The sequence below is a fragment of the Mus pahari genome, chromosome 9 (assembly GCF_900095145.1).
Source record: "Mus pahari chromosome 9, PAHARI_EIJ_v1.1, whole genome shotgun sequence".
NCBI classification, from domain to species: domain Eukaryota; kingdom Metazoa; phylum Chordata; class Mammalia; order Rodentia; family Muridae; genus Mus; species Mus pahari.
In genome coordinates this window covers 74,695,256-74,711,722 of record NC_034598.1, presented here as the reverse complement: position 1 = coordinate 74,711,722, position 16,467 = coordinate 74,695,256, and the positions used below count along the sequence as shown (strand labels likewise).

Here is a 16,467-nt window from a genome sequence, read left to right as displayed (position 1 = left end):
GTGTTTCTCCTCCCACTTGCCTGTTAAGGTGGGCACTTGGCTGTTGCAGAGCTAAAGGGAAGGGCCAATCGAAGGGCAAGGCTCATGTTTCTGTATTCATCAACATTTTCTTGGGCGGTGCGGAATCATCATCTGCCCCTTTACTTTTAACACTGCCGCCATCCTGTTGTTATAAGCAAGCCATCTTTCCTCTAAATTTAGTTTTCTCTCCAAGATTAACACTCTGTACTATGGATTCAAAAAATTCATGACAATTTACCATTTTACTTAAAGTGGAAATCGATGCTTGTGTCTTGATCCGTTGAGATTTCAATCCAAAGTCTGAAGTATTTCAAAACGTGCTTTTATCCCGTGTGTTCAGTTGTCTCCAGCCAAATCCTAGGTGCCCTGTGATGAATATTCCTCATTCATACTAGGTTCTGGTTCCCATAGGAAAGGTGCTAGCATGAAGATTTTCAAAACTTCTCATTGAAATGTCTCGGTCTGTGAATCAGAAGACTTCCCATGGTTTTCAACAAATTCTACAACTTTTCGAGCACTCTGGAAATACAGCGTTTGCTATTGGATGACACGAATTCTCTTTTCAGGATGGATGAAAATGTAATAAAGCCACCGGATGAATAGGTACTCCTACTTATTTTAATAAATATTACTGTGTTAAAATCTGTATGTGATATTTCCTAAGTCAGTGTATGGCACCAGGTACATAAATAATCAATTGTATCGTAATTAATGAATTGTATCTATTTTCTTGGACTGTGTGTGTGTGTGTGTGTGTGTGTGTGTGTGTGTAGCATAGTTTCCTTAGTTCTACTTCCAAACCACATATAGAAATAATAACTTTCTTATAAAATACTTACCCAATTTTAATTTTGAAAACATGAAGTTATATTTCTTTAATCAGAACGCTGGAAGATAAAACACAGTGTAATATCTACAAGCAATGCTTAATATAGTTGATATATATTGGATAGGGGAAATAATCCACTTAGGTGGACTAGCCTACAGTTGCATATGAGGTCACTTATGATGAGCACACAATGGATTATGTAATAGTGAGGAAAATTCTGGAAGTTTGAGTTTGTGTGATTACTAGTAACCACTTTCAACATTTCTGCAAAGCTAGAGAAGGTATCTTCTAATTTAAATTAATTTAAGAATTATCTATTGTGTAATATACTGTCAACAGGAGGTCAGTTTTAAAGGAATACTACTGATAGCCTGAAAGGCTGTGGAAAAGAACAAGTTTTCCCCCTCACACACTGATAGTTCTTATATTTGCGTTCCTGCAATTTGTACATATTTTTAAAAAAATCATTGGATTAGCAGCAAGAGATTGAAAATGGCAGAAGTTGGGAATGACTGCTATTTCTTTGTTAATTCCACATGCATAAAGGTAAATATTGTACAACTTACAGTCCACATGCTTAAGCTTTTTAATTGAATGAAGGGAGAGATAGCAATAAAAAGATACCTTAACTCTTATGGAAAAACCTATGTATTTTTCATATCCTGAATTTATGTGAGGAAATGTGGGTTAATTTAAAACTATGATATGTTGATTATATATGTCAATTTCATGTTAGTTTTCATATAATATTTTTGCATATATTATTTCAAATTCCTAATTCTGTTCACTATATAATGTTTTTTATATTATAGCATATTATTTTGGTGAATGTGATTTCAGTCATACATAATCCAATAGTTGAATTCAGGTTACTATTCACCGCACAGTATCCGTTTTCTTGTTTGAAATTAATAAACCGTTATGGCATTTTTTCTATCAGAAGTCTAAATAATAGAAAGAAATTAAATACCATGTAAAGGGAGATAGACTGTAACATAATCAAATCAACCAAGTGGAAAAATGAATTGGGATTAATGAGTCTTTAATAAAAACTGAATAAATATAGGAACTCTCTTGTTGCTCATGTCTCAAATGAACCTAAAGTAAATCAAAATACAAAGAACACTAGAAGCTCTGTCTCGTTAAGCATCTTTCAGCTCTGCTTGAAATCTGTAGTCCAACTCATTGGTCATGAGAACTCAACCCAAGTTTGTCATGTTACCTTTCCACAGAGATCTTAGAGGACACACTTTTTGTTTCAGAATGGCACAGAGATTTGTCTCTCTGTTTTTCCCCAAATGATTGATGAACAATAACCTCTGAGAATGATTGATGGATAGATAGATAGATAGATAGATTGAGGTGAGAGGTGAGATGAGATGAGATAGAATCTAGAAACCATTTTACCTTACATTTCACAGGTTATCACAGCATCCCATGATAGGATTCTATTTTATTTTTTAAAGTGTAAAAACGAACAGAAAATGAGTGGTTGTTGACAAGTAGTGAAGCCATGGCGATAAATCCCCATTTGCATGAATCCCAACTCAGAGCTCATTATCCTGTGCTTGCAGAGTCCATCTTTGAAGGGAGGAGAAGGTGAAGAAGGAAGTAAAAGGAAGGCATAGCTTATATATCAAAGAGGGAGGAATGTAATGGAATGTCACTATTGCTTGCAGTTCTCCCATCTACGAGACAGTGGCCTACAGTTCATCCAACTCTGGATGGATATACAAAAGAATATATAATTAAAAACACCAAGTAATAGTAGACCATCGACACAATCCACATCCACTTTCATTGGTACATAAAAATACCTGTGTAAATATATTTAGTCAACTGTCTTCGTAAGTCACGAACATAAAACATGTATTTTATGTGTGATATAATTATTTCAAATTTCACAGCATCACACAATTGAGGTTCTGCTTCCTCAATATCAACACAGCTTGCAGCATCTCCACAGACTCTGCATCTTCGAGGTTGGTAGAGACTGTGTTCACATGCTGGATGGGGCTCGTACTTCTTAGATAGTCGCCAAGATTTCCCCAGAAAGAAAAACAAACTTTCCCTGTTATTGTATCAGGGTAGTCTCTATTCTTACATCTTTGCTCATAGTGAATTCTGTGGGCTAACTGGATGGTAAGGGCAGTATTTTGAGAGTAACTTTTGTACTTTTCCTTAGCAGTTTCTCACTAAGAAGAGACAAAGTTGCTACAATTTAGTCTTTACCTATGTGTATTGACTATATGTTTCCATGATCCCAATTTTGTGGACTCCTTATTCCTTAGTTGGCTAACATTTTGTGATTAAACACTAACACTAATATATTGTGTCTTGTGTACTGTTTGTTTCGTAGGGTTCCCAGTGCCGATTCCGACACTGTGAAGAAGCCCTTGGCAGTGACACTGTGTGCTCATTATGGAGAGAGAGAAAATGTTTAGACCCACTTTGCAGATTTAGACACATGGAAATGCAGGTAAAATGACTGATCATTTTCTTTAAAGCAACCTTCCTTCCTCCATCATTGAATGGAATTTAAGCAAAATAGGGAAGAAGTAGTTCTTCTTCCCTCAAGAATTTGTAGGAAGCATGTCGACCTTAAGTCAGCAGTGAAGGCTCTTCTTGTTACATGGCATCAGCATGCATTTATTGAATACCTAAATGTATTTTCTCCCACCTTCCTTTTCCTAGCAAAACTGCAGCATTTCATGCTTCTGGGAAACACAACCTCTGGGTTGTGTGAAGATCAGTTGTATCTTTTACCACAGCAAACCCCGAAATATCAATGGATTGTTTTTGCCACCAAGTAGCAGTGAGTATATCTGTAATAACTGGCCATATACGTTATTATAGTGTGATCTTGGAATAGCCACCTAGGGTGACACATTTGCATGTAAGACTGTAAGACTTTGAGAATTTCAGGAATCTCTCATAGGTGGAGAGAGCAAAGACATGCTCTGGGGTAGGTGTCTCAGTTCTAGCAGAGCAGTTATTATCTGCTGTAATACCAAAATGCTCCTCCAAGGTGAGACTTAGAATAGATTCTTCGCATAACACAGAAGACCTCATATTTAATGGAACCTCGTTGGAGGAACTGGTCTGTTATGCTCACCATATTTCTCTGATGGAATAGTCCTAGATATGAGCAGAATATGATATTAGTCCTTTAGGAATTGAAAGATTAGTTTCATATTACCTCAATAAGTGGGTTGCTAAAACTTACTTCCTTTTATTATATATTTGGGAAATGTGCAATACTTTTATTTTTCTCTTCTTCATAAGACTGTAAGCATCTGGAGATAGGGAATACAATTTCCCTAAAAATTTACAGAGAGAGAGAGAGAGAGAGAGAGAGAGAGAGAGAGAGAGAGAGAGAGAGCGCTAAGTAGATAGGTAGATAGATTATAGGTAGATGATAGACAGATAGATAGATAGATAGATAGATAGATAGATAGATAGATAGATAGATGGTTGAATGGATGGATAGATTTAGATATATAATATGCAGTTGATTGGTTGCTTAGACATATGAATTAAGAGTTAAACTAAGCAGTAACTTACTGGAAGTCCTGAAGGTATGTAATTTGTTAGCTTGGCCTTTTTAGTTTACAAATAGTATGACTCTTACACAGTGGGAAACATTCTCAATACGTTATTTTATCTGGTTGTTCAATTCTGGTGATTTCCTTAACTCCTTTAAGACTAGCAGGAAACAAAACTCAGAGCAGAGCTGGATCAGATGCCTGTGTAAATGGCAATCATTGGTCACCCCACTGTTAAAATAATCTCTTAACTAAGGGCTGTAGTGTTGTTGAATGGACTATTTTTTTATGTTGCAAATAGAACTGACCTTTCTGAAAGTCTCAACTTTTCCAACACATGTTACAGCTGAGCCTGACTCTTAGAGTAAGCCTCCCTTCAATAGAGTCATCTCTATATTCCATGCACTGGGTTCGACCCCTTTCCCTAAGCATTTTAGCTTGTGATAAGGAGATACTAAAAGGGGTGTGCAGACTGGTAATGCCAAGTGCCCTTAAATCTTCCTGGATCTTGAAAAGAGAGCAGAGAGTTCCTCATGCTCATGACACTATTTATCCAGCATAGGCTCAACGTATGCACTTGCATGTCTCATATTTTGAATATATCTAATTTTATTCTGTTTTTTCTTTTAGCATCAATCAGCACAAGAGACTCTAAAGTGGTCCTTGCCTGTCCTTCCTTTGTATTCACTCACTTTTCTCTTTGGTAGACACAGTTCCATCATCTCTGAATTTTCCTCTCATCCTCATACTTTTATGTAAGAAGTTCTTCCTTTTGAGGACTCTAGCTCTTCTACAGGACTCTTCACTCTTGGTTGCTTCCACTCCACTGTCTCTCCTTTAAATCTCAAGGACCACCAGCTCTGGTGTGAGATGAGGGATTTTTCTTGGTTCTTGCTGTCAGTTTCATACCGTTTCTAACACTCCTCTCTAATGCCACCCACCATAAATCTGATGTTAATTATTTATATTATTTGGTTCCTTGGTGTCATGCTAACACCCTTTGTTTTTGTTTATGTTCTTCTACATCCTCTCATTGTTTTCAACATGTGCATAACTCCTAGTTACCATATTAGGACCACTTTATTAATTATTGCTAATTTCAATATGAAAATGTATGCCCTATCATCACCCTAGTCTCTCTGTTTTTAATTCCTCAATAACTCCTGTAATGTCTTCTTCATGAGTTTCCCTGGCAACCAATGTTTTTCAGAGACTCCCTAATCTGTTAGCATTCACTAACTGCAGTAAATTTTTCTTCCAGCCATAATATTGGTAGATGACTCCCTACCTCTTTTGTATATATATGCAGTAAATGGTACATGTCTATAGATAACAAATGACCATGCTGATGGGGTTTAAGATCCTGACACAGCCCTCAATGGGTCCATGCTCTAGGATAGGCCTCCATATAGATCGCTATTCTTCAGAAATATGTTTTTGTAAGGTCTTCACTCTCATCCATATCCCAACATCTCCTCCTCCTAATGACCTTGATATCTTACTGAAGAACTTAAGGAATGAGTAGAGAAATTCTCTATACTTTTGTCTACCCAACTAGCATTTGTGTTAGTCTCCTCTTTCCACTTCCTAGAATGAACTGTCATTCTCTGTCTAGTCTACTGTTCCACATGGTAACTAAATCAACACTCAATAATTCTTCTTGTGATGTCTACACCATCAATTTTAGACTTGCCAAGTCATTCCTCATTGTACAAATACACATTTATCTTTATCTTCTTTGTTACTAAATAGTATTCTCAATCCATTCTCTCATAAGTAGCCATGTTGTTTTCTTCTCGCTGTAGTATTTTTTAAATTATTTGTTTATTCTTGCTGTAAATATATTCTTCCATCCCTCCCCCCTCCTCTCCTCTCCTCTCCTCTCCTCTCCTCTCCTCCCTTCCTTCCTTCCTTCCTTCCTTCCTTCCTTCCTTCCTTCCTTCCTTCCTTCCTTCCTTCTTTCCTCCCTCCATCCTTGCTTCTTTACTTCTTTCTTTCCTCTTCCCTCCCTCCCTTCCTTCCTCCTTTCTTCTCTTTACTGATAACCAGGCTTCTTCAAATTTTCTACTCACTGTATACAGACTGTTAAATGCATGAGCCAAATCTGAGTCCTTATGTACTCAGCCATTGGAAGAAGTAGACACATTTGGTATCCCTTCCTCCCTTCACATCATTCCTTAGCAGCTTGCAGCCCTCAACACTGTCTTTATTCTGTATCTGCTGTGACTTGCCCTTGTCCTCATGAGTTGTATCCAAGGAGTCAGTCATTGACTCTCCGTTTTTCTATCCCCTGTCTTGTAATATCATAAGTCTTATTTTTACTTTTTAATGTTTATTATTGCATGTTAATTGTACCCAACAATGGGTGTGTCTATACTGTCATGCATGTACATAGTGATTCTTGATCATTGTCACCCCTCTTTATTATCTTTCCCCTTTCTCCCTTTTGTCCCCCTTCCTTTTTTAACTAGTAATTATTTTCCATTCATTTATTTTATTTATTTCCATGCATGTCTTTGTGAGTGTAAATGCATGCATTACATGTATGTGTTAGAGTGCACCTACCTGTGTACAAGTAGAGGCTAGAAGAGGATGTCATATCCTACAGAGCTAGAGTTCCAAGCCATCCTAGGATACCAGCTTGTCATATGGGTGCTAGGATCTGAACTTTAGTCTTCATAGTTGTGCTGGACAAGGTATTAATCACAGATCTGTCTCTCTAGTCCCAAGCTTGTGACTTCAGTGTTTCATGCATCATTAACTCTGAAGTTTATATAACCACTTGATCTAGATTTTTCTCCTGACCCCACTGCTATTAGATGTCTAGATCCAATTTCTTACTTTATCTCTTGACTTTTCTGACTAAGAAACATTTCCCACTTAACATGCTTACGGCTGCCATTTTGATATCAATCTATACTTTCCCAAACTGCTCCACCCATAGCAGTTCTCATCACAATGGTAAACCCATCTTTGCAGTTGCTTAGGACATCTAAATCGCTCTCCAGAATTTCTGTCATTATCCCATATCTAATCCATGCAGAAACATAATTCTATCATCCCGATAGATCAGAGTCAGACCTTCCCATCATCTTTGCATACTCTCCATGGGTCAAGCCACCGTTATCACCTCATAACTATATTGTCACAGCTGTACCTGTCAAAGCGCAGCACCTACCATCCTAGATGAAGAAGGTTTTACTCCTCTACTCAGAATCCTCCAGTATCTCTTCATCTTCTTCAGAGAGGTCAGCCCCCTAACAGGAGCTTGAATTTGGGGAGTTATTTGATCATGCACTCACTCATTTAGTTCCCTAGCACCCAGGTACTTCGCATCCTGCCCCAACTGTGTGTTTCCCTACTCTCCTTTGTTAGAGCAGATCAGTATATTCCTGTTTGCAGGGCTTTTCTGAGGTGCCCTGTCAGCATCTTTATGACAAACTATGCTATTCTTCACATCTTTGCTCAAACATCGCCTTTAATTGATGCCATAATTAAAATGTAGCCTGCTGTCCCACCTCCTTGGAATACACAGCCAATCTTCCTTGTCCTTCACTCTTCCCTGTTTACTACACCCCCCATGACTCTCTCAGATGCAGTATAACTTGGTTGCTATGCACACTATTTATTCTCTAATGTTTCCTTATAGAGGAAAAGCTCCACGAGACCAAGACTCTTAGTTTAACTTACCAATGCCAAACAGTTAACAAGGGTAATAATATTACTTCTCAGCCGTTCTACCCTGGGAAATCCTGTTAAGCTGAAAACTCCTTCATGTTGTGGTCTCCTCTGACCTGACACAGTTCTATTCTCTAGAAAGAGAATCAGATTTCTCGGTAGTATGTAAACTGCTGTTCTAGTTTATCTGGTGTTACAAAGTACCAGAGGGTGCTTAGTATGTAAAGAAAAGAGGTTGGTCTGCCTTATAAATTTAATGGACCCATGTCCAAACAACACAGTACAGATGTTCTGTGAAGGTCTTCTACCTACATCACAACATAGCAGAGAAGTAGCAGTAAATGTAACCGTGTAATTAGCACAAAGGGAGATGCCAGCCCCATGTTTAAAACAATCGACTCATGGGAGTGCAATGAATCTCAGAACACTTGACCCTTGCACAAGAGAAGGCATTAATCTATTCATGAGGACAGCAGTTTTATGATGTTATTCTTTCTCATTGTCCTCTCCTCTTAAAAGTTCCACCACCTCATGCCACCACACTGGAGCCCAAGATTTATGCATACCAACCTTTGTGTCCCCAAGAATACCAAGTATCAAAGGTTTTAAAAAATATATCTATTGTGCTTAATCCTCAAGAGACTGAGGACTCAGGGAAGGGGGAGCTCTGGTAAGGGTGGGAGCACTCTCTCAGAGGCAAAGGAAAGGAGGAATGGGATGAGGCACTATGGGAGAGAGATGGGAGGGGGCAACAACTGGAATTTAAATAAATAAATTTAAAAAGGTATTGAACCAATACATTACCCATTCATTCTAGCAGTACTGAACACTATAGAAGATATAAATTGATCCCTGGCAGACTTGATGATTGTGACGGTATTTGGAGCAGGCTGTCTACCAAGTGCTATGTTGGTCAGAGCTAGAATCTTATATTTTATTTTTTACCTTAGATCATTAAATTGTCATATGTACATTTATGAAAAACATCTACCTATCTTTGTTTCATTAAGTACATATAACTACTTATAAAAGCAAGGTGGAAATGTTATACATTATGAAGAGGCACATCTAATAAACTATAAGCTAATACAAAGCATATGTAACCTATACACAATGATGTCTTTTGGGCCAAGATAAGATAAAGCTTAGATATTTAAAAAAGACAACCAGTGAAAAATATTTTGAGTTTTGACTTGCTTGAATTGAGACCTACCAGACAGCACCTGTAAGCTGGCAAGACGGAGCTACAGCATGCTATCTACATCACCAGGTGTACTCTTCCAAGATGAAGTATGATCTCCCATCAGCTGATTTGCCATTGTAGATCATATCTATGCTCTAAGTAAATTTATCAATTGTGAGTCGATTATGGTTCTCTTCATGTGGGTGTGGGGTTTATAACACGCACTTGTAGCCAATGAAATTTAACACTCATTCCTCAAAGGCTGACCTGAGCTAATTGCAGTCCACTGCTGGCTTTAAGGGAAAAATAAAGCCCAGTTTGATTGGATTTAAGGGAAAACTGGAAATTTGGGACTTACATAGCAGAAGAGACTAAGGACAGAGCTGATCTCAGATGCACGTTTTCCTTCCCCTGTTCTTGACTCAGAGGTGTCTTTCCATAAGCTATTGTTGCTGCAGAAACACCAGGCATAGAGTTTGCAAAAGATAAAGACAGGAATGGAGAGATGGCTCCATGGTTAAGAGCACTGACTCCTCTCCCAGAGGTCCTGAGTTCATCTCCCAGCAACCACACAGTGGCTCAGAACCATCTGTAATGGATCCGATGCCCTCTTCTGGTGTGTCTGAAGATAGCTACTCTGTACTCGTTAAAAAAAAAAAAAAAAAAAAAGATAAAGATCACTGGCTACATCTTAGACTGGGTTAAAATCATCAGCCTGCCACACACTTGACAATGTAACACTGGGCAACTCTCTGTGGCACAGTAATCTCATCTGTATGATTCAGCAACAGTGTCTGTGCATTGGGGTTGTTTCCAAAATGTACCACCATTATCATTACCATTGTAAATTAACCAAGATGGTTAAGATAATCTGTATAATAGGAAAAGACTGTTGGAAGTAAACACAATAAAAAGCCCGTTTTTCTGTTCATGTGGTATCAAGGGCAATTCTACAGGTGGCTCAGAAGGAGTGACTAGCCTTAACCACACATGTCTCTTTCGGCACTATGACCCTGGAGAGTTATGTGGTTTCTCAAACGGCTGCCACCTATGTATAGTTAGTCCCCCCTTCTGAGTCATATTCACCAGCCACTACTCTGAGCTCCTCTCAGATCCACTCCCTGCCTCCCACATTTCTTCTCATTAAAAAAAAAATAACTTATCAAGACAAGTTTCTACTGTCCACATACTCATGTGTGTGTGTGGCCATCCACTGGGATGTGATTAACCTATCAAAGCCCACATTCATCAAGAAAAATCACCTTTCCTTCTGAAATCATTAACCGTCAGTTAGGGAAGGGTCCTTCAAAACCCCTATCCTTTCCATACTGATTTGATTTTGAATAGGTCTTATTCAGGCAAACACAGCTACTCTGAGTTTATGAATATAACAGTTCTATCACATCCAGAAGACATGAGGCTATTTCTATGTTTTTAAGCAAACAATGAAAAACATAACAAAGAATGGGTGGCCACTGGATGGATTAGTAATGATGGTTGAACAGACTAAAGTGTTGGGTTTTCTCTGTAGATAACACCTTACAGAAAGAAAGTCAGGAAGGAAGCCCACCCCCAACCCAGAGTCAGGAACCTCTGAAACCCATGGAGAATGTATCAAGACCCATTCATCATCCATTAGTTTTAAAGACTAACTTTGAAGAAGAGGAGGAGGAGGAAGAAGAGGAACCAAATGGTTAGTATCCCCTTTCTCAGATTGCAGTATACATGTCAAAACCCGCAGTACTCCTCAACTATTTGAGGTTTCACATGCAATATTCAACTGTTTTGTTGAGAAATGTATATATTGACCTTAGAGGTTCTGTTGTATGGTGATCAGGAGACTTATCTAGCATTTACATTGGTGCCTGTACTTACAGAGAGGTACAAAGAGCCTCATAAGAGTCAACTACTCTGAGCCTGGCATACATACATTTATTTCTTGTAAAATTCACTCCTCCGAGTTTCTTTTCCTTTTATTTTTTTTTACATATATTTATTTACATTTCAAATGTGGTACCCCTTTTTTTGTTTCTCCTCTGCCCCCCTATCCCATCCTCCCTCCCCCTGCCTCTGTGCGGGTTCTCCTCTGCCTCCACACCCACTCCCGCCTCCCCACCCTAGCATCCCCCTATGCTGTGGCATCAAGCCTCCATAGGACCAAGGGCCTCTCCAGCTATTGATGTCAGACAAGACCATCTTCTGCTACATATGTAGCTGGAGCCATGGTTCTCTCCCATGGGTGGTTTAGTCCCTGGAAGCTTTAGAGTGGGGGTCTGGTTAGTTGATATTGTTCTTCCTGTGGGGTTGCAATCCCCTTCACCTCTTTAAGTCCTTCCCCTAACTCTTCCATTTCAGTGCTATGGTTAGCTGCCAGCATCCGCCTCTGTATTGGTCAGGTTCAGGCAGAGTTCTAATGATCCAGAGAGCAGCTTGGAATTTATAAAGCCCTGCATCTACTTCATCCCTAATATTCCTTAGAGACGTATGGGCAAGAGTAGGACCCACGTGTGCTGCGTCGTGGTTCTGCCTTTCTTCCCCATATCATCACAGTACAGATAAACTTCAGACAGACACTTGCAAAAACAAATTTACTTTGTCTCGGTGCTGGAATGCATCTTTCTGTGGGTACCACTGCCACAACTTCTGCACTTAGGAATGCCCAGGCATAGATCTACTCTCTCCTGCCCACACACTCCACCACACTGCATCTCAGTGCACCTGTGTTTTCAACCTCTCATCTCTGGACACAGAGCATAAAATATACCACTTCTCTTCAGTGATTCTTTCAATGACTAAACATAGAAGCATTTTGAAATAAGAGTTTGTACATTTTTTTTAACTTCAAACATTAGGTAAAGAACAATCCACTCATAAAAACAACACTGGGGATTTTTCTTTCTGGTTTATAAATGTTCAGATTATTTGGAATTGGGGCAATTTAATTAAAATATATATACATATATATCCTATAGATGCTTCTAGTTTATGGACAAAGACCCCTGAAGAAATTGAAGAGAAAAGAGCAATAAAGGAGATGTGTTATAAATCTGGTAAGAAATCATACTTTTGTGGAATTTCCAATGATTGGTATGATCCACATGCTAACCATTCTTTTCTCATGGGAGTTTAGGTGAATACTATAGATTCCATGCTCCTCCAGACATCCCAACATCAAAAAGCATAGCTCTGACAGTGGAGAAAGAGTTAGAAAAGCCTTTGGAAAATGGCAGTGAATTACAAGAAGGTAAGAAACGAGATGGCAATATTCAAAGTGACATGCACGAGATACTTAATGAATAGATCCTGAATTATTCAGTGCAGTGTACACTAGAGCAGGATGAAATGATAAATAATATATCCAGTTTGTGAGTGAGAAAGGCACTTTCTACTACATGACCCAAATTTCCTACGAAAGGATGCTATTAATGTAATGATATTTCCCCAAAGAAACCCCACCAAATGAGCAGACTTCACAGACACAGGTAACTCTCACACTCCACACAGGAACTCTGTAAATAATTTGCCTTTCTGTCTCATCGGTATTTCAGTGAAATAGAACTGGATGTTTTATTTTGAATGGAAAGGGGAACCCAGATCAGGGTGGACAAAAGCGAGGTGATAAAACGATGTTAATGGCAGATTATCATTCTGTCTGTTGAATAAACGTCTTTTGTGTATCAGGCAAGGCTAAGGCCGTTTTGATGGCTAAGTCCCAGACTCTTTGATGATGCATTTCCTTTAAGCATGTCTGAGTGCTTCTGGTCTGCATCTTGTCCTTCAAAACAAGACAAAGAGCATTTGTATTGTGTATGGAAAAGCAGGCGTTTGAAGAAAAGTACATGGGTGCTATAAGTTTATATAGGTTTTCTGTCTTTAGAGTGAGCTTACATGTACATAGCATTAGAGGTAGAAGACTGCTCCCTGCTTCTCTGGAGGTCAGGAAGGAAGGAGGGCTCAGAGAGAGAGGAGCTATCAGAGAGAAGGGAGAACAGAGGAAAGAGATGAAAAGGCTCAGGTTGGTCAGTTGGATACAGAACAGTGCATCTGTACCTCCTCCCCCCCCCCTACTTAGCAAGCTGTTTAAGTGCCTGGCAGAAGGTGGCAGTAATAGACTGTCAGAAGGTGGAGCCGGCTGAGGTTCCTACTAACCACACTTGAGAAACTTTAAAACAAGCAAACAAAAATAAAAGACACACCTGCTGATCAAAATTAAAAATGTAAGGTTATAAGACAGATAACATATACATTTGTAAACATAAATATTGCCTTGAATTGCTTTCAAAAGCTAACTCTTGTTTCCTGTTCACTTAGAACAGTGGTTCTCAACCTTTCTAATGCTGCGATCCTTTAATACAGTTTCTCACATTGTGGTAACCATAGTTATTTTTGCGGCTACCTCATTACTAACCTTGCTTCTGTTAGTAATTTTAATGTAAATATCTGTTTTCTGATGGTCTTAGGGAAGCCTTGTGAGAGGGTCATTCAACACCAAAGATTTCTCAACATAGAGGTTGAGAATCCCTGACTTAAACTGACAGGAAATGTTATTATTTTACTACATCTGGGTTTTTAATTACTATTAGAGCAATTATGAACACTTCCACTAAGATTTTTCTGTGGTGTTAATCATTCTTATAAAATTATAGCAAAAATATCAAAGTCAGGAAATTGTCTTTGATACATGATTGTTTCTGGGTTCCCTCCACAATTTTCCCCAGCAATGCTACTGGTATCTACAAAGTGAATCTACTCTTTCTTGGTAAATTATCCTGTTCAGAAGCTCGCTGCATCAGGCAGCCATTTTTGTTTGTTCGGTTTGTATTTTTTAAGGTTAACAGTTTATTTTCAAAGTAGATTATCTGGATATATACAATGAAAACCATGAAAATAATTTAATTATCAAGTATCATTAGAACTTCTAGGCTATAATTCTATTTGCTAAATTAGTCATGAAGAGATAGAAACTAAAGATTACAAATTCATTACAGTGAAACACCAACCAAAGCATAGTGTGCACGTGCAATAGTGTAAGATTGTTAAAACTCAAATTGCCGACTACTTACCAATCCAAGTAAGAGAAAAAAAATCTACTATTTTTGTCATTCACAAAATTAGCTTGAACTCAGTGTGCTTATGTCATTCGCCAGATCATAGTGTATATATTAATGTTTAAGTTTCTTAACTGTCACTGTGAATTCCATTACAATACTATTTATAGTGGACTGATTACTAGAGTGACTTTTTCTTTTTTTTTTAAACTTTCTTCCCATTCCTAGGAGATGGTCTTACAGTTCCAACCAAGTTTAGCCTATTTGAAAGGGCAGGGGAGGCAAAAACGCCATTGGATAGGAAACCAAGGACTGACATTGCTGCTTTTGAAAATGGAGGTAAGCTGGACGGGTCCAAATATATTATTTCCAAAACTCAGGGTTTGCCCTTAATGTTTTCCTCTTTTCCTATTTAAGGCAAAGTTTGCAGACACATCATAAAATAAGATGCCCTGAAAGGCTGGTATCTCCACTAAATGCCTTGGGAAAATTTATGCTCCATGGACAGGCCACTTCAGCTTCTCTACCATTCATTATGAGACATCTGGCATGAATGTGTGCACGCCCAACTCCAGGCTACAACTAATTCAGATATTAAGCACACGCAATAACATACTAACTCACGGCCAAGTGCAGTGGAGGTGACTAATGAATACTTGGGGAGAGCTGAGGTAGTGATATCTGAATATAAATATCACGTACACCAAGACACACATTCTCATTGTTTATCATAGCTTAAATATTTAAAAACTATTGTCCATTAGCATGCAGGAAAATCCATCCTCTGATAGAAATAAGTTCTTGAGAAGATGTAGACGCTTTTTCCAGATGTGGAAACAACAACAGCATAAACACAAGACAGATAGGAATAGTGTATGCAAAAGAAAATCACGTGTCACCGAGGCCGGAGCGTGTTTTTGATGCTCTCCGCAGACCTGATGTTCAGCCATTCTCTTCTGTCTACATCTCCTCTCTGGGCTACTTCTTCCCTCGTGCTGTAGACCTAAGGAGAGTCAGAGTGCAAAGCTGGCAATCCGTATCCTCTGACCAGCCTTAATTTTCCACTTTGGCAAAATATTACTAAACCATATACCCTTTTGGGGGGTGGGTGGGTGGGAACAGATTATTCTCAGTCATTGAGAAAGCTAACCCTTTCCTGTAAAGCATTGCTTTCCTTCATATGCATTTCTTGCTCTGCTGGGACTTAGGAAATGGGAGAATGAATGGTTTTACACTTTCATAATCTTCCTAATAACGCAGTGAGTAATACCTTGCTTAGCAGCAGTATGGAAGGATGTCAAGCCTCTCATTCATCAGGAAGACTGGGTTCCCGACTTAGTGAAGTGAGTCTTGTTGATTCTCCAGATACCATAGGATTCTTTGTTTAATTAGAAACATCCCCTGGGTCTTTGCATATGAAAGTAACACACTTTAAATTGATAATTAAATTCTTTTAACAGCGGGTAGAACATCTTGAGAGGAAGTCAGTCAATTTTATAGTTATAGCCAGTGAGTCCAGATTCAATTTAAACTTGTGAAGTATTGTTTTTAGTCTTACTATTTGTAATGTATTCTTGAGCTTTGAATGTAATGAAGCATGTTACTTTGGGATGGATAGTTTGGAAAAATTCCACATGCATACTCATCTATTTCCATAGTTTCATGAACTTTTTGGCTACCTTGATGCCCTCTTTTGTCAAGTTGTTCTGTTATATCTCAATACTACTTAAAATTAGCCTTTTATCATCAGTCACTAAGGGAGGGTTTGTTCTAGTTAAAGCAATAGTCCCCACTCATTGGTAACTGCTGCCAGTTGAGTTCTGCATTTTTAATTGCTATTTGAGTGGAAATGTAGAGTTTGAACTCCTTTAGTTTGAGTATTTTAGTTAAGCATTTGAGTTGTTTGAGACACAGTTACAATGTTGATTGTTGAAGTAGCCCTTTGACATTGCTGTGTAAATTTCATATATACACATTGATATGTAAATAAGAAGGTAAAGCACAGATGTATTTACCTGTGCCTATTTAAAATATAGTCTATATATGCTATATACGTATTCATTTCTTTCTGAAGATACACACAGAGAAAGAGAAAGAAAATAGGACAGGAAAGGAGAGAGAGAGAGAGAGAGAGAGAGAGAGAGAGAGAGAGAGAGAGAGAGA

At 38.4% G+C, this 16,467-nt stretch overlaps 1 protein-coding gene across 3 annotated transcripts in view; it reads left to right on the top strand.

Annotated features, from left to right (window-relative positions):
* The first annotated feature begins 1,070 nt into the window (after positions 1–1,070).
* Positions 1,071–16,467, top strand: part of C9H12orf50 (chromosome 9 C12orf50 homolog) — a 25,866-nt gene continuing 10,469 nt past the window's right edge. For 2 of the 3 annotated variants that reach the window (XM_029542546.1, XM_021205592.2), the window contains exons 1-7: positions 1,071–1,131; positions 3,210–3,329; positions 3,545–3,665; positions 10,788–10,949; positions 12,229–12,306; positions 12,387–12,500; positions 14,533–14,643. In XM_029542546.1, coding sequence (XP_029398406.1) covers positions 3,318–3,329; positions 3,545–3,665; positions 10,788–10,949; positions 12,229–12,306; positions 12,387–12,500; positions 14,533–14,643 — 598 coding nt within the window. In that variant the 5' untranslated portion in view covers positions 1,071–1,131; positions 3,210–3,317. The remainder of the gene's footprint in view (positions 1,132–3,209; positions 3,330–3,544; positions 3,666–10,787; positions 10,950–12,228; positions 12,307–12,386; positions 12,501–14,532; positions 14,644–16,467) is intronic. The other variant, XM_021205590.1, reaches the window with a different exon arrangement.